The sequence below is a fragment of the Rissa tridactyla genome, chromosome W (assembly GCF_028500815.1).
Source record: "Rissa tridactyla isolate bRisTri1 chromosome W, bRisTri1.patW.cur.20221130, whole genome shotgun sequence".
Lineage (NCBI taxonomy): Eukaryota > Metazoa > Chordata > Aves > Charadriiformes > Laridae > Rissa > Rissa tridactyla.
In genome coordinates this window covers 29,013,907-29,032,670 of record NC_071496.1, presented here as the reverse complement: position 1 = coordinate 29,032,670, position 18,764 = coordinate 29,013,907, and the positions used below count along the sequence as shown (strand labels likewise).

The following is an 18,764-nucleotide window of genomic DNA, read 5'->3' as shown; positions in this document are numbered from 1 at the left end:
AGACCAGCCTGGCTGGACAGAGAGATATGGATACAAGTCAGGGAAAAAAGGAGAGTTTATGGCCTTTGGAAAAAGGGGCAGGCCATTCAGGAAGTCTACAAAGATGTTGTGAGGCTATGTAGGGAGAAAATTAGAAAGGCCAAAGCCCAACTAGAACTTAACCTGGCTTTGGATGTTAAGAACAACAAAAAGAGTCTCTATAAATATATTAATAACAAAAGGAGGACTCATGAGAATCTCCATCCTATATCAGATGAAGGTGGTAACATAGTGGTGAAGGATGAGGAGAAGGCTGAGGTACTTAATGCCTTCTTTGCCTCAGTCTTTAGTAGTAGAGTCGGTTGTTCCCTGAGTACCCAGACCCCTGAGCTAGTAGAGAGGGGCAGGGAGCAGAATGAAGCCCCCATAATCCAAAGGGAGATGGTGAGGGACCTGCTCCAACACCTGGACGTACACAAGTCTATGGGGCCAGATGGGATCCACCCGAGGGTACTAAAGGAGCTGGCGGAAGTGCTCACCGAGCCACTTTCCATCATTTACCAGCAGTCCTGTCAAACCGGGGGGGTCCCAGTTGACTGGAGGCTAGCAACTGTGATGCCCATCCACAAGAAGGGCTGGAAGGAGGATCTGGGGAACTACAGGCCTGTCAGTCTGACCTCGGTGCCTGGGAAGGTCATGGAACAGATCATCCTGAGTGCAATTGTGCGGCACATGAAGGACAACCAGGCGATCAGGCCCAGTCAGCATGAATTCATGAAAGGCAGGTCCTGCTTGACAAACCTGATCTCCTTCTATGAAAAAGTGACCCGCTTGGTGGATGAGGGAAAGGCTGTGGATGTTGTGTACCTGGACTTTAGTAAGGCCCTTTGACACCGTTTCCCACAGCATCCTCCTGGAGAAACTGGCTGCCCATGGCTTGGACAGGACTACTCTTCGCTGGGTAAAAACTGTCTGGACGTCTGGGCCCAGAGAGTGGTGGTGAATGGAGTTCAATCCAGTAGGTGTCTGGTCACAAGTGGTGTTCCCCAGGGCTCGGTATTGGGGCCAGTTCCATTTAATATCTTTCTCAATGATCAGGGCGAGGGGATCGAGTGTACCCTCAGTAAATTTGCAGATGACAACAAGTTGTGTGGGAGTGTTGATCTGCTTGAGGGTAGAAAGGCTTTGCAGAGGGATCTGGACAGGCTGGATCGATGGGCCGAGGTCAATGGTAGGAGGTTCAACAAGGTCAAGTGCCAGGTCCTGCACTTGGGTCTCAACAACCCCATGCAGCGTTACAAGCTTGGGGAAGGGTGGCTGGAGAGCTGCCTAGCAGAAAAGGACCTGGGGGTGCTGGTCGACTGCCGGCTGAACATGAGCCAGCAGTGTGCCCAGGTGGCCGAGAAGGCCAACAGCATCCTGGCCTGAATCAGGAACAGTGTGGTGAGTAGGACTAGGGAAGTGATCGTCCCCCTGTACTTGGCACTGGTGAGGCCCCACCTTGAGTACTGTGTCCAGTTTTGGGTCCCTCACCACAAAAAAGACATTGAGGTGTTGGAGCGTGTCCAGAGAAGGGCAACAAAGCTGGTGAGGGGTCTGGAGGAGCGGCTGAGGGAGCTGGGGTTGTTTAGCCTAGAGAAAAGGAGGCTGAGGGGAGATCTTATTGCTCTCTACAACTACATGAAAAGAGGTTGTTGAGAGGTGGGGGTCGGTCTCTTCTCCCAAGTAACAAGCGATAGGACAAGAAGAAATGGCCTCAAGTTGTGCCAGGGAAGGTTTAGACTGGATGTTAGGAAAAATTTTTACACTGAAAGGTTTATTAAGCATTGGAACAGGCTGCCCAGGGAAGTGGTTGAGTCACCATCCCTGGAGGTATTTAAAAGACAGGTAGACGTAGTGCTTAGAGATATGGTTTAGTGATGTTTTTTGTCAGAGTTAGGTTGATGGTTGGACTTGATGATCTGAAAGGTCCCTTCCAACCTAGGCAATTCTATGATTCTAAAAATTGTAATGAAAAGGTAAATAATAAAGAGACAGAAATAAACCCCAAGAACGAAAAGTGATGCAAATCAAAATAATTGCTCACCACCAACCGACCGATGACCAGCCAGTACTGAAGCAGCACCCCCCTGACAACCTCCCCCCTTGTTTTATTGCTGAGCATGCTGTCTTATGGTATAGAATATCCATTTGGTCAGTTGGGGTCAACTGTCCCGGCTGTGGCCCCTCCCAATATCTTGTGCACCCCCAGCCTACTCGCTGGTGGGATAGTGTACGCGAGCAGAAAAAGCCTTGACTCTGTGTAAGCGCTGCTCAGCAATAACAAAATCATCCCTATATTATCAACACTGTTTCCAGTACAAATCCAAAACATAGCCTCATACTAGCTACTATGAAGAACAATAACTCTATCCCAGCCAAAACCAGCACATACCCTTTGATGGAAACGTCATAGGAGACGTTGAATGAACAGTCCCTTATGCAAATGTTTTATGTAGGTGCTAACGTTATCTCTTAACTGTTCATTTTTATGTCAACAAGTGCAGGCTAGAAGAAATTGTACGTGCACAAGACCACTGGACATAATTTACTGGCTCATGAGTGTCCTGGGTTGAGCGACACAGGACTAATTTCTCTTCTACTGCTAGGGAAAACTCCACTTTTGGAAGACTCTAGTGTCTGAATTTGTGAAAATATTGACTTTATAGCCAGCTAGGCTATGTGGGCTTCAAGGTCTCAGTGTTTTCGAGCCTTACCAGGTGCAGGGTCGTCAGGTGATAGAATTGTCTAAATGACAATAAATTGTTATGGGTTTTCTCAAACCATAACAATGAGTTATCTATTCTTGTGAATCTTAGGTATCACCTATTTATTTATGACTGCTTCACTACCAAATTTCAATTTCAGATGTGCGTTCCTGAATAGTTTTTTAAAAAAAGCCCCAAACTAGCCCCCAAGATGTAGTAATTTCCATTGCACTGAAGTTTCCAAGGCTCAAAGTTTTCTTGCTGCAGATTAATGGTACCCTTTCAGAACACCAAGAGGAGGGAAGTAGATTCTCAAAAGCTTTTAGACACCTACAGATAGAGATAGGTGTTGAGTGGGATCTTCCCAAGTGCTGGCAGAAAAGAGTCAAGGAAACAATTACTACTGCAAGTTTTATAAACGAACATTTCAGAATATGCTGAAATATACTGAAAACACTATTCCTTTGGTTCCCATTCTTTTGATGGAAAGTGTAAGGATTAAATTAATAGTACTTCCAAATAGGTAAAGAAACAATAAGCCCCACATCACAGTACACAAGATGAATCAGCAGAGTGTTGCAAAGATTTTCACTCTTAGGTGTCTGCATTTTTCAGTGAGAGCAGTTAATTTGGCATTAAGTACCAGCAATACCTACCTTCTCTGCCCACTTCTGACTTTCCACCGCAACACAATGTTGGTGGATTTACCTGAGAAATTTGTTAAGGTCTCCATTCTTCATATACTCAAAGACCATGATGAGTGGATCACCCTCGACACAGACACCATAGAACTTGACGATGTGCTCATGTTGCAGGTTAGTCAGCAGCTCTGCTTCACGGTGGAAGTCCTTGCAGGCATTGTCACTGGCATCCTTCAGCGTCTGGTGGAGGAAAGGAATATGTAAGGAAGGAGAGATGTTCGCAGAAGGCAGCAAACATGTGGGAAGGCACTGTAAGGGTAAGATAAGGACACTACTGTGTAAAGGATGGAGAAAGTACATTCTTAGTAACTGTTTTAGCAATGTAGATGTGATGCAATTGCAATTAAATAACAGTGATACAATTTTCATTCCCCTGCCGCACATCATCCCATACAACGATTTTTATTGTAAGAGGATGCAGGAATACTCATGATCTTACTGTGACAAGTGTTTTCCAAAAACAGAACAAAGAAATTAATCTTATCTGAAAAACATCGTACTAGTATACAGCTGATCTATGGCCTTTAGCATTTAACTCAAGCAAAACTCTGGTATCCTATTAGTATTTACCTTTGTTGTAAGTTCCTTAAAGTAAAGCTTTGTTTGCTTAAAATGCTTAGCAGGAATATAGATGCATTTGTTATTTATTATTAATGTTGTTGCTAATGTTTGTTGCAGTGTGCTATACATTAGGTAGATTTATAGAAGGGTACATCCCTGGACCAGAAATCACAACCTGAGACCTCATCCAGAAACTCCTTTAGAATTCAGTAAATCTACTCATATGTCTAAGATTAAGCATATGCATAAACAATTGGAGGATCAATCTTAAATTGATGGACAGAGAGAAAGTAGATGCAGAACAGAATTGGGGGGGTGTAATTTTATTTTTTCCCCATTTATACAGCTTTAAAATCTTGCATATCTTCATTTTACAGGAAATATATCAACACTGGATCAAATGTGAGGCTTAAATATTGTATAATGAAATAATGCTAATTTAACTCCCCCACAAAGACAGTTTTAGATCTCTCCTCAACTCAAGAACTATGCTTCATGAGCAAGGAAATACTTTCATGCACCAAAAAAACCCAATTCTGACACCAGTTAAGTAAGGAATAGTCATAAATAGCAATAAACCATTGCTATGCTCTACCTTCAAAAGGTACAGTGGTTGCACTATATTGATTCAAATAATATTTTTTAAATAGTAAGAGAATGGTAACAGGTTACTAATGCTCACAAATTGTTATTCACAGAAAGTGAAGGCTGGGCTCTCTATCTCTGTATTTTAACTACAATTAGACTCAATGTGAAGGAAGATGAGACAAAAAAGTAGTTGCTTTGCCTTAACTAAAGATGTTTTTTCCTGGTCATCTAGTCACGTTATTTTCTATCCCCAATTCATATAGGGAGCATGGGACCAACCACACTCATGAGAACAGATACAGAACAAGTTGATATAATGCAATGGTTCTGCCAACAAACCCAGTTCTTAGCTGTAACAAAGTCATGGTTTGTTAAAGGTTTTTCTTCAACAGACACAATTCTATCCACTTTTCTAGTATTATACATATGCATGTGTGAATGAGGGGCTAAAAGACAACTGTCAGAGAAAACACTTGCTTTACTTATGAAAGTGCAACATAGGTCTCCAAAAATGAACAGTTACCATGATAAGGTCAAAATGGTGGGACAAGGAACAGGGCAAACTGAACAGCCACCTACCAAACTGAGGTTTTTTTCCCTGTGGATTTCAGGTTCTATAGATCCCAGAAGCAATAAAAATCTGTCACACCACAAACACCCCTTCTCTGAGGGACCCTCCTGTGTTTTCTGGCACAGAGCTCCTCTTCCACAAGTTTTACCAATAATGATGTAATAAGGATTTTGGCTGCTTCACAAACTATGATAGAGCACACAGAGCTATATTCTCTAAGGTGGCTATCATATCATCTCCCCACCTATGGTTCCCACACAGTCATATCTGAACCAGGTGAGAACTGAATTGGAACATATCTTCCAACCTTTTCAAGCTCTGGGATGATCCTTTAACACGATACAGGCACTGAATCACAGTCCAATCTACATTATATAATGGAATCACCATTGAGAATTCTGTTGCCATTTGAGTTTCCTCTGCTGGTTTCATGTATAAAGCAATTGGACTGTAATTCTTCTCAGTAACAGAACTAGAAAAACAATTAATATAAAATACATTTTTAAATAATAGCAACCTGGAGGAAAAAAAAAATGACAGGGAGAAGCATAGGTTCATACTCTTTCCAACATACTCTTTCCCTGGAAAGACAGTAAAAATGCCGAAAACTTTGTCCTGTGAGGCTCGCATATTGTATATTTCAGAAAGCACTTTTTATCTCACAGAAACAGCAAAATTATCATATGACAGAGTAGTTTCCATGGCAATTACATATTTTCTGTCAAACAACAAAATGCAGAAAGGTCTAAACCCAGGTAAAACCCAAACAGGGTTTCTGCTACCAAGGGGTGACTGAAATTTCTGTTACCCAACATTGCCAAGTCCCTTCTCATTATTTCATGCAGCACACAGAATAGTCAGAATGCGTGAGAGAGCGCTTACATAGTCAGGTAAGGAGGAAAGTGAAAAGAACAAAAATTAATAAGCACACAGAATTTACATAGACATGAGAGAGTAATGCATTTAGCATGTTCTCAGTGCAAGGGAAAAATAAAACCAAATAAAACTGTAAGGCCACAAGAGATATAAAACATATGAATTATTATTATTAATTATTATTAAGTAAACAAAAGCTTTAGCATGCAAAGTACTCTCACCAGTCCATGGGAGTTTTTTTCTGAGTAGGAACTGAGAGACAACTCCATGTAGAATCGTAGAATCATAGAATCATTTAGGTTGGAAAAGACCCTTGGGATCATTGAGTCCAACCATCAACTCCACTCTACAAAGTTCTCCCCTACACCATATCCCCTAACACCACATCTAAACGACTCTTAAACACATTCAGGGATGGTGACTCCACCACCTCCCTGGGCAGCCTATTCCAGTGTCTGACCACTCTTTCTGTGAAGAATTTTTTCCTGATGTCCAGCCTAAACCTACCCTGCTGCAGCTTGAAGCCATTCCCTCTTGTTCTATCGCTAATTACCTGTGAGAAGAGACCAGCACCAACCTCTCTACAATGTCCTTTCAAGTAGTTGTAGAGAGTGATGAGGTCTCCCCTCAGCCTCCTCTTCCTCAAACTAAACAGTCCCAGCTCCTTCAATCGCTCCTCATAAGATTTATTCTGCAGGCCCTTCACCAGCTTCGTTGCCCTCCTCTGCACTCGCTCCAGCACCTCGATATCTCTCTCGTATTGAGGTGCCCAGAACTGGACACAATACTCAAGGTGTGGCCTCACCAGTGCTGAGTACAGGGGGACAATCACCTCCCTCCTTCTGCTGGTCACACTGTTTCTAATACAAGCCAGGATGCCATTGGCCCTCTTGGCCACCTGGGCACACTGCTGGCTCATGTTCAGCCACTTGTCAATTAGAACCCCCAGGTCCTTTTCTGCCAGGCAGCTCTCCAGCCACACTGCCCCAAGCCTGTAGCGATGCGTGGGGTTGTTGTGGCCCAAGTGCAGGACCCGGCACTTGGCCTTGTTGAAGCACATTCCATTAGCATTGGCCCATCGGTCCAATCTATCCAAGTCTCTCTGTAGAGCCTCCCTGTACTCATGTAAATCAACACTCCCGCTTAGCTTCGTGTCATCTGCAAACTTGCTGATGATACACTCTATGTCCTTATCAAGGTCATCAATAAAGATGTTAAACAGAAATGGTCCCAACACCGAGCCCTGAGGGACACCACTTGTGACCGGCCGCCAGCTGGATTTAACTCCATTGACCACCACTCTTTGGGACCGCCCATCCAGCCAGTGCTTGATCCAGCAGATCGTATGCTCATCCAGGCCATGAGCAGCCAGTTTTTCCATGAGAATTCTATGGGGGACAGTGTCAAATGCTTTTCGAAAGTCTAGGTAGACAACATCCACAGCCTTTCCCTCATCCAATAATCGGGTCATCTTGTCATAGAAGGAGATCAGGTTTGTCAGGCAGGACCTGCCTTTCATAAACCCATGCTGACTAGGCCTGATCCCCTGCTTGTCCATTATATGACTTGTAATGGCACTCAAGGTGGCGCTCAATGACCTTCCCTGCTCCCGAGGTCAGACTGACAGGCCTATAGTTTCCTGGATCCTCCTTTCTGCCTTTTTTGTAGATGGGTGTTACATTTGCTACCCTCCAGTCCATTGGGACCTCCCCAATTAGCCATGACTTCAGGTAGATCATGGAAAGTGGCTTGGCGAGTACGTCTGCCAACTCTTTCAGCACTCTTGGATGTAACCCATCCGGTCCCATAGACTTGTGCGCATCCAAGCGGTGCAGCAGGTCACTGATCACTTCCTCTTTAATTGTGATGACCTCGTCCAGCTTCCCCTTCCTGTCTCCCAGCTCACGAGGCTGGGTGCCCAGGGAACAGTTAGTTCCACTGCTAGAGACTGAGGCAAAGTAGGCATTGAGCACCTCAGCCTTTTCCTCATCCTTTGTGACTATGTTTCCCTCTGCATCCAATAAGGGAGGGAGGTTTTCCCTAATCCTCCTTTTGTTGTTAATGAATTTATAGAAACATTTTTTGTTATCCTTAACAGCTGTAGCTAGGTTGAGCTCTAGCTGTGCTTTGGCTCTCCTAATTTTCTCCCTGCATAGCTTCACTACATCTTTATAGTCTTCATGAGAGACCTGCTCCCTCTTCCAAAGGTCATAGACTCCCCTTTTGTTCTTGAGGTCCAGCCAAAGGTCCCTATTTAGCCAGGCCGGTCTCCTTCCCCGCCTACTTGTTTTTCGGCACATGGGGACAGCCTCCTCCTGTGCCTTTAAGACTTCTCTCTTGAAGTATGTCCAGCCTTCCTGGGCTCTTATATCCTTCAGGGCAGCCTCCCAAGGGATTTCATATTTATCTTCATATTTTCACTGGGTCAAACTCTGTGCCCAACAGGGGGACTGGACACAGTCATCTGTCTCAGTCTCTACGTGCCTGTGAAGTCCCATCCCTGATCAGTGAGAGTACTACCCTCAATTTTAACTGGAGCATAACTATGAGCTATGCTTTTTACCATGATAAAAGAGAATCGCCAGGAAGTGACAGGTGATTAACCACTTGGCTATACAGGGATCAATCCAATAATCTAGTTAGCTAAAAACTCACTCTATGACAGGGACCAGAATCAGATCTTCAAGAATTGGTGCAAGTGGGCAGTGTAAGGGTATGTGAAAGGGCTGTGTCTGCTCCTTTAAGGGTGTCTGGTCAAGGACCTTTTTTCAGTGCAGCAAGGAAAAATAAGAAAAGGAGGAAGCCATAAACAAGAACATTCAGGGCCAGAAACCTGACTGACACATGATAAGGGAGATGGTAAGAACCAAACTTGGTCAGTCACACTAATTGATGAGGGCTGTGAGAGTGTGAGAATGTTTATTCCAGCAGGTTATCTGATCAGGGATATAGTCAATTGGGAAACCAAGGGAAAAGATGGAAGCCAGAAACCAAAATACACTAAGACCCAGACCTGAAAAAGCAAACATGAGACAATGACAAGAAACAAACCTCACCAGTCACAGTAACTGATGGACTATCAAGAAACCACAGGTGTCACTTCAAGTAAAACCAACCTGGATTTTGCAACTGATAAGGCTGTAAAACAGAAGGAGGGAAGGGGGGTCCTGGACTGGAAGAGTTTGGAAATTGATAGAGCTGTACAAACCCTTGGGGACATGCAGGGGAAGGGGAGATCAGGAAGGAACAAAGAAAGGGGTAGACATAAAAGGGTATAAAAGTCACATGAATAACGGGGGCAGTCAGTACAGTTGCCTTGATCACCGCAGTCTGTCCTATAATTTTATATTTTCTTATTAAATATTTTCTTAACTATTTCTCTGCATAATCTCACTCTCTATCCCATGTGTATGTGTGCTTGCAAGGACTAAGTGCCAGCTTCTGGTGAGACTTGTATGTGCGTGAGTAGAATTTGGTGCTAGCTACTGGAGTCAGACATGGGGCCAGGCACCCCTGGCCTTTGGTGTCAACGAGTGGGGGTCTTTTGCCTCCAGCCACTGGGGCAGGAATGGTGTGTCCCCCCCAAACCAGCTACTGGGGGGGACTGGCATGAGTGAGGTGGGTGAGGGGCTCTGCATCTGTGGGTGGAGCAGGACCTCAGGTGCAGGCTGCTGGGGAGGGCCGAGTGTCTGTATCTTCCCCAAACCTGTTGTATGTGGGGTATATGCACTAGCAAACTTTAAGCTGGACTGGCCAGTGAGTACGGGGGCCTTGTGTCTGAGCCGGGGTATCAGGCAGGTGGGGTAGCTGTGCTGGTACACCCAGGGGTAGTTGCAAATGTGGAGTGCATGAGGGATAGGTGTGTGAGTGCATGCATGTTTGCTAGCGAGCATCAAGATGGACTAGCTGGTGAGTAGGGAACCAGTGAAGCGAGTAAGGGGGCCCAGGATCCAGGCAGGGGTGCTGGGCAGACAAAGGGGCTGTGCCAGTACTCGAGGGATCTGTGAATGTGTGTGTGCTTGTTTATGTAGAGAGTGTTGTGTGTATGCTTTTGATGTACCTTAGTACCTCTGCTCTGTGTGTACATTGGTATCTTGCACACTAGGTAAATGACCCTGCTTTGGGCGACACTTTCACTAGTGAACTTCTATCTCTACCAACCAAAGAGGAGGAGGGGACTTGGCTGTCTATGTTTATGATTGATGTGAGTCCTGTATGTAGGTGCTGTTGAAGGCAGCGCCTTGTCTGCAGCAATCTATGTGACCTGCTGTGTCAGTGTCCTCTGTGTGTGTGTGTGCCCGCATGGATGAACAAGGAGCTCCTGGACAAGCTCAAAAGCAAAAAGGAGGCCTACAGAGGGTGGAAGCAAGGACAGGTAGACTGTGTGGAATACAGAGAAACTGTCCGAGTGGCCGGGAAGCAGATTAGGCAAGCTAAAGCCCAGATTGAATTAAAACTGGCCAGGGACATCAAGGGCAACAAGAAAAACTTCTACAGGTATGTCAGGGGTAAAGGCAAGACTAGGGAAGATGTGGTCCCTCTCTGGAAGGAGACAGGAGACCTGGTCACCCAGGGTATGGAGAAGGCTGAGGTACTGAATGACTTTTTCGCCTCGGTCTTCACCAGCAAGGGCTCCAACCACACTGCCTGAGTTGCAGAAGGCAAAGACAGGGGCTGTGAGAATGAAGAACCGCCCACTGTAGGAGAAGATTAGGTTTGCAACCATCTAAGGAACCTGAAGGTGCATAAGTCCATGGGACCTGATGAAATCCATCCACAGGTCCTGAGGGAGCTGGCAGATGAAGTTGCTAAGCCGCTTTCCATTATATTTGAAAAGTCGTGGCAGTCTGGTGAAGCTCCCGCTGACTGGAAAAGGGGAAACATAACCCCCATTCTTAAAAAGGGAAAAAAGGAAGACCCAGGGAACTACAGACCGGTCAGTCTCACCTCTGTGCCCGGCAAAGTCATGGAGCAGATCCTCCTGGAATCTCTGCTAAGGCACATGGAAAATAAAGAGGTGATTGGTGACAGCTAACATGGCTTCACCAAGGGCAAGTCATGCCTGACAAATCTGGTGGCCTTCTACGATGGTGCTATAGAATTGGTAGATAAGGGGAGAGCAACAGATGTCATTTACCTGGACTTATGCAAAGCATTTGACACTGTCCTGCATAACATCCTTGTCTCTAAATTGGAAAGGCATGGATGTGATGGATGGACCACTCGGTGGATAAGGAAATGGCTAGTTGGCCGCGCTCAAAGGGTTGCAGTCAACGGCTCAATGTCCAAGTGGAAACCAGTGTCAAGTGGTGTTCCTCAGGGGTCACTCACTACTGGGACTGGTGCTGTTTAACATTTTTGTTGGTGGCATAAATGGTGGGATTGAGTGCACCCTCAGCAAGTTTGCCGATGACACCAAGCTGTGTGGTGCCGTCGGCACGCTGGAGGGAAGGGATGCCATCCAGAGGGACCTGGACAGGCTTGAGGGGTGGGCCCATGCAAACTTCATGAATTTCAACCAGGCCAAGTGCAATGTCCTGCACTTGGGTCATGGCAATCCCAGGCACAAATACAGGTTGGGCAGAGAATGGCTTGAGAGCATCCCTGAGGAGAAGGACTTGGGGGTATTGGTGGATGAGAAGCTCAACATGAGCCAGTAATGTGAGCTCACAGCCCAGAAAGCCAACTGTTTCCTGGGCTGCATCAACAGAACCGTGGCCAGCAGGTCGAGGGAGGTGATTCTGCCCCTCTACTCTGCTCTGGTGAGACCCCACCTGGAGTACTGCATCCAGCTCTGGAGTCCTCAAGACTCCAAGCGACTCAGTTGCTGCGCACTGAGCAAACAAGCAGCGAGTGGGCGTTCCCTGGGTGTCACCTGTGGAACCACCTGGGATCACCAGAGGAGGGTGTACATCGGCAAGGTGACATCAGCGGCGGGCAGCCACCGCAGAGTGCGGTGTGGGATGGGTGACTGCTAGGGGAGGAACAAGAGGAGAGCAAGCAGGCAGGCAGGCTAGGTCGACTACAAAGAAAACATGGTCTCCACTCGGTCTGTAGCCAAAGCCAGAAGGAATAAAGCAACCCAAATGGATGTGATGGAGAGACATGCAGCCGTCCAGGCGACAGGCTGCATGGAATGTCTGTCACTCTGGCAGGAGGACAGCAAAGACAGTGCCTGTGTGCGCTGCAACCAGGTGAATGATCTGCTCGGCCTGGTGGCTGAGCTTAAGGAGGAAGTGGAAAGACTGAGGAGCATTTGGGAGTGTGAAAGGGAGATTGATTGGTGGAGCCACACCCTGCCATCCTTAGGGAAAAAGCAGCAGGAGGAGGCTCCATGAGAGGCAGAGGATCCCCTGCCCTCTTGTCACCAGGCAGAAGGAGGGTAACTAGGAGAGGATGGGGGGAATGGAAGCAGGTACCTGCTCAGGGCAGCAGGAGAGCCCCCTCCAGACCCCCCATCCCCCCCCAGGTGCCCATACAGAACAGATATGGGCCTCTGGAGATAGATGAGGAGGGAACTAAGGATGCTGATAAAGCCCCATCCAGGGAGTTGTCAAAGCAGCCAGCTCCACATATTAAGACTGCCTCTGTGAAGAGCAGGAGGAGGGCAATAGTCATAGGGGGGTCCATTCTGAGGGGAACTGAGGGTCCCATATGCAGGCCGGACCCTTCCCACAGGGAGGTCTGCTGCCTCCCTGGGGCCCGTGTTAAGGATGTAACCAGGAAGCTTCCTGGCCTAATATGGCCCTCAGATTATTACCCTCTTTTGATCTTACAGGCAGACAGTGAGGAGCTGGAGAGTAGAAGTCTGAGGGCAATGAAGAAAGATTTCAGGGCTGTGGGATGGCTTGTCAAGGGTTCGGGAGCACAAATTGTGTTCTCCTCTGCCCTTCCAGCTTTGGGGACTGACGAATGGGTGAACAAGAAAATCAGACAGATCAATACCTGGCTCCAAAACTGGTGCTACGAGCAGGGCTTTGGGTTCTGTGATCATAGTTTGATCTGCAGGACACCGGGCCTGCTTGCTAAGAATGGGGAAACCCTATCCCAAAAGCGGAAAAGGGTACTAGGCCAAGAGTTAGCAAGGCTCATGGACAGGGCTTTAAACTAGTATCGAAGGGGGAAGGGGATAAAACCAGGCCCACTAGTAATGAGCCTAGGGATAAAGGGCCAAGGATGGGGGTGAAATCGGTAGCCCAGCTCAAGTGTATCTACACGAATGCACATAGCATGGGCAACAAACGGGATGAGCTGGAAGCCATTGTGCAGCAGGACAGCTATGATGTAGTCGCCATCATGGAAACGTGGTGGGATGACTGTCGTGACTGGAATGCTGCGATGAATGGCTATAAGCTCTTCAGAAGGGACAGGCAAGGAAGGAGGGGCGGGGGTGTGGCTGTGTACATTAGGGAATGTTTTGATTGGATAGAGCTAGATTCCAGTGATGATAAAGTAGAGTGTTTATGGGTAAGGATGAAGGGGAAGGCAAATAAGGGAGATGATCTTGTGCTGGGAGTATGCTATAGACCACCCAACCAGGATGAGGAGACAGATGAAGTATTCTGTAAGCGGCTGGCTGAAGTCTCGCAATTGCCAGCCCTTGTTCTGGTTGGGGACTTCAACCTGCCAGCTATCTGCTGGAAATACAACACAGCAGAGAGCAGGCAGGCTAGGAGGTTCCTCAAGTGCATGGAAGAGAACTTCCTGACACAACTGGTAGCTGAGCCTACCAGGGGAGGTGCCTCGCTAGACCTACTGGTCACAAACAGAGAAGGACTAGTGGGAGATGTGGTGGTCAAAGGTCGTCTTGGGCTTAGTGATCATGAAATGGTCAAGTTTTCAATTCGTAGTGATGTAAGGAAGGAGGTTAGCAAAACCTCCACCTTGGACTTCCAGAGGGCGGACTTTGGCTTGTTCAGGACACTGGTTGAGAGAGTCCCTTGGGAGACAGTCCTGAAGGGCAAAGGGGTCCAGGAAGGCTGGACGCTCTTCAAGAAGGAAATCTTAAAGGCCCAGGAGCAGGCTGTCCCCAAGTGTCGCAAGTCTAATGGGCGGGGAAAATGGCCAGCCTGGATGAATAAGGAACTTCTGATGGGACTTAGGAATAAAAGGAGGGTTTACCACCTTTGGAAGAAGGGACTTGCAACTCAGGAGGAGTACAGAGATCTCGTTAGGTTATACAGAGAGAAAATTAGGAAGGCAAAAGCCCAGCTGGAGCTCAACTTGGCCACTAACATTAAGGACAAGAAAAAAGGTTTTTATAAATACATCAACAAAAAGAGAGCCAGGGAGAATCTCCATCCCTTACTGGATGCCGGGGGGGAAAGTTGCAACCAAGGACGAGGTGAAGGCTGAGATACTTAATGCCTTCTTTGCCTCTGTCTTCAATAGTCAGACCAGCTATCCCCAGGGGGTTCAGCCTCCTGAGCTGGAAGATAAGGATGGAGAGCAGAACAACCCACCCATAATCCAGGAGGAAGTAGTCAGTGATCTGCTTCTGCACCTAGACGCACATAAGTCTATGGGGCCGGATGGGATTCACCCAAGAGTACTCAGGGAGCTGGCGGGAGAGCTCACCAAGCCTCTCTCCATCATTGATCAACAATCCTGGTCAACAGGGGAGGCACCAGATGACTGGAGGGTGGCTAATGTGACGCCCATCTAAAAGAAGGGTCGGAAGGAGGATCCGGGGAACTACAGGCCTGTCAGCCTGACCTCGATACCAGGAAAGATCATGGAGAGGATCATCTTGAGTGAGCTCTCAAGGCAAGTGCAGGGCAGCCAAGGGATCAGGGCCAGCCAGCATGGGTTTAGGAAAGGGAGGTCCTGCTTAACCAACCTGATCTCTTTCTATGACCATGTGACCCGCCTTCTGGATGCGGGGAAGGCTGTGGACGTTGTCTATCTGGACTTTGGTAAGGCCTTTGACACCGTCCCCCACAGCATTCTCCCGGAGAAGATGGCGAATCATGGCATAGACAAGTGTACTCTTCACTGGGTAAAAAACTGGCTGGATGGCCATGCCCAGAGAGTTGTGATTAATGGGGTGAAATCCTCTTGGCGGCCGGTCACCAGTGGTGTCCCTCAGGGCTCAGTTTTGGGGCCAGTTTTGTTTAATATCTTTATCAATGATCTGGATGAGGGGATTGAGTGCACCCTCAGTAAGTTTGCAGATGACACCAAACTAGGTGGGAGTGTTGATCTGCTTGAGGGTAGGAAGGCCCTACAGAGGGGCCTGGACAGGCTGGATCGATGGGCCAAGGCCAACTGTATGAGGTTTAATAAGGCCAAGTGCCGGGTCCTGCACTTGGGTCACAACAACCCCAAGCAACGCTACAGGCTTGGGGCAGAGTGGCTGGAAAGCTGCCTGGGAGAAAAGGACCTGGGGGTGCTGGTGGATGGCCAGCTTAACATGAACCAGCAGTGTGCCCAGGTGGCCAAGAAGGCCAACAGCATTCTGGCTTGTATCGGGAATAGTGTGGCCAGCAGGAGTAGGGAAGCGATCGTGCCTCTGTACTCGGCACTGGTGAGGCCTCACCTCGAGTACTGTGTTCAGTTCTGGGCCCCTCTGTACAGGAGGGACATTGAAGTGCTGGAGCGTGTCCAGAGGAGAGCTGCCAGGCTGGTGAGGGGTCTGGAGACCAAGTCATATGAGGAGAGGCTGAGGGAGCTGGGCATGTTTAGCCTGGAGAAGAGGAGGCTGAGGGGAGACCTCATTGCCCTCTACAACTACCTGAAAGGAGGTTGGAGAGAGGTGGGTGTTGGCCTCTTCTCCCAAGTGAATAATGACGGGACCAGAGGAAATGGTCTGAAGCTGCGGCAGGGGAGGTTTAGATTAGATATTAGGAAGAATTACTGTACTGAAAGAGTGGTCAGGCACTGGAACAGCCTGCCCAGGGAGGTGGTTGAGTCACCAGCCCTAGAGGTGTTTAAGAAATGTCTAGATGTGGCACTTCAGGGCATGCTCTAGTGGCAGAGATTGTTGGTTGTTTGGGGTTTTTTTTTTTTTGGTTTTTTTTTGGTGTGTGTATGGTTGGACTCGATGATCTCAAAGGTCCTTTCCAACCATGAAGATTCTATGATTCTATGATTCTATGATTCTATGGAGCGGGTCCAGCGGAGGGCTGGAGCACCTATGCTATGAAGGCAGGCTGAGAGAGTTGGGGTTGTTCATCATGGAGAAGAGAAGGCTCCAGGGAGACCTTATAGTGGCCTTCTAGTACTTGAAGGGGGCCTGTAGGAGAGATGAGGAAGGACTCTTTATGAGGGAGTGTAGCAATAGGATGAGGGGTAACGGTTTTAAAGTGAAAGAGGGGAGATTTAGATTAGATATTAGGAAGAAATTCTTTACTGTGAGGGTGGTGAGGCACTGGAACAGGCTGCCCAGAGAAGCTGTTGATGCCCCATCCCTGGAAGTGTTCGAGACCAGGCTGGATGGGGCTTTGTATAACCTGGTCTAGTGGGAGGCGTCCCTGCCCATGGCATAGGGGTTGGAACTAGATGATCTTTAAGGTCCCTTCCAACCCAAAACATTCTATGATTCAACAAGTCCATTCTCTTTTTGTGTTCTCTCACTGACAGATCCAAACCTCTTGTTTCTTTTTTACAATTTCAAAAAGATTATCTCCTGGGATTCTTTTACTGTATGGTGGACAGATAGTATTATTTTCTGATCCCTAAGCGTAGCCCAGATTCTAAAATGTATATTCTCACCGCCTTAAATGAGATACTTCAAACGTTGAACACCTTGTTCAGCTTTCAGCAGAACATAGATAGAGACAGAAGACTGTTGGCAGGGAGAATTGGCAAGCCCTTAGTATAGTATGGTTTCACTGATTTTGTCTTCTAGTGTGCATGCATAGCTGAGGATGGCAATCGACCTCAGTGGTTCCATTTTGAGGAACAGAAAGGCTTGGCATGGTGAAACAAATCTGGTGTGCAAGCTCTAAAGATCATGATGGAAATCTTCTTACTTCTTGGTAGATTCTCAATGTGCCATGTAGTCTGTGCACTTCCAGGGTTACAAAGAAATCCTTTTTTCCCCCTCAGAAACATGAGAATTATTCTGAATACTGGCAAGTCCAAGGTTATGGTTTTTTTCACATAGTTTCCTTTCCCTTTGGACTGTATTTTGGGAGGGTTGAATGGAGAATAATTAAGAATCACTCTTCAGGGTCTGAAATATCATGACTTCTGGATTTCCATACAGCACATGAGAATATTATCTACAAGTTTTTTTATAACATTCCTGGTAGCCATATTAATGACAATTACCCACAGACAATTTCAATGGTTGATTAAAAGTTTTGCACAGTTCATGGAAAAATCAGCCTTCTTTCACTAGCAGTTAAACACATAGCCTATTCACTTATCTGGTTATAGATTATTTTTTTAGACATACCAATGTCACATGTATTTTTAATGACTTAAATGTTATTTTTCACTAATCATATCTTAGATCATAAAAGATTTTGCCCTTTTGTGACACTGTCAGTTTTTTCCTTTCCTTACAAAATTCAGCTCTCATTTTATAATCCACAGCAAGATCAAATTTCATGTTCTCTTAATGCTCCGTTAGTCTTGTGAACCTCTCCACATATATTAGAGGAGTTACATGGGGCTACAGAATACGCAAACATGATCATTTACAAATAAAATAGCATTAGTTGCAACCATGACTTAATAATGGAAACCCTACACTCTTTTACCTTCACTGCCACCAACATCTTGTCCTTCTCGGGACAGAGGTTATAGCATTCAGCCAGAAAGACTTTCCCAAAGGCTCCTTCTCCGAGTTCTCTTTTAAGAACAATATTGTGGCGCTTGATGTGCTGAACAACTGTGAACAGAACACAAAATGGAGGTCAGAAGTGAACTGCAAGGCCACAACAGGAAGGGGTCTGTGCTTACGGCCACACAGAGACAGGTTTTCCTGTACAGGGCAGTGCATATCATGAAAAGAATCAATGTGCCTATATGTCATTCATTAGCACTTTGTCCAAAAAAGAATGTGTTAATATATTTATATTTGGAACATAGTGCATTTGCTGGATAAGAAGATGACCTAGAATTAAGAGTCATCTGGGAAAAAGCTATTTATCATTGCACTTGGATGAGTGCTGTAGAGCATACATAACAGTGAATACTGCTGGGTAAACAATCCAAAGTTGTAGGTTGTTTGGTTGGACTCGATGATCTCAAAGGTCCTTTCCAACCATGAAGATTCTATGATGATATATTCAGATGTTGCCCAGGGAATTTGTGGATGCCCCATCCCTGGAAGTGTTCAAGACCAGGCTGGATGGGGCTTTGAGCAGTCTGGTCTAGTGGGAGGTGTCCCTGCCCATGGCAGAGGGGTTAGAACTAGATGATCTTTAAGGTCCCTTCCAACCCAAAACATTCTATGATTCTATGATTCTGTGTGGACCAACCTCAGACTCCGTGCTTGACCACATGCATATTCCAAACTGGGTGTCCATTTACTTAGAAACTATCTTATCTCCATTACTAAAGAATGTAAAAAGGAGTGCTGCTATTAACAGCAGTGGAGAGAAATGACACAGCCTGTCCCCCTTGCTATCACCAACTTTAGGGAAAGGGGCCACAGTCCATGAAAGGAAAATACATACGTTCCAAATCATAAGTTTATGAAGATGCAACCTCAGAACACTGCATATATACTTAATAATAAAGTGTACCTGTGTGAGGTGAGCCTGGTGCTAGAATAAACTGGAAGAGAGA

The 18,764-nt window shown here is 46.5% G+C and overlaps 1 protein-coding gene across 3 annotated transcripts in view; it reads right to left on the bottom strand.

Moving 5' to 3' along the window:
• Positions 1-18,764, bottom strand: part of LOC128901988 (BDNF/NT-3 growth factors receptor-like) — a 199,379-nt gene that overhangs the window by 35,865 nt on the left and 144,750 nt on the right. For all 3 annotated transcript variants that reach the window (XM_054184232.1, XM_054184233.1, XM_054184235.1), the window contains 2 exons: positions 17,732-17,862; positions 3,435-3,607 (listed from right to left, as the gene is read on the bottom strand). In XM_054184232.1, coding sequence (XP_054040207.1) covers positions 3,435-3,607; positions 17,732-17,862 — 304 coding nt within the window. The remainder of the gene's footprint in view (positions 1-3,434; positions 3,608-17,731; positions 17,863-18,764) is intronic.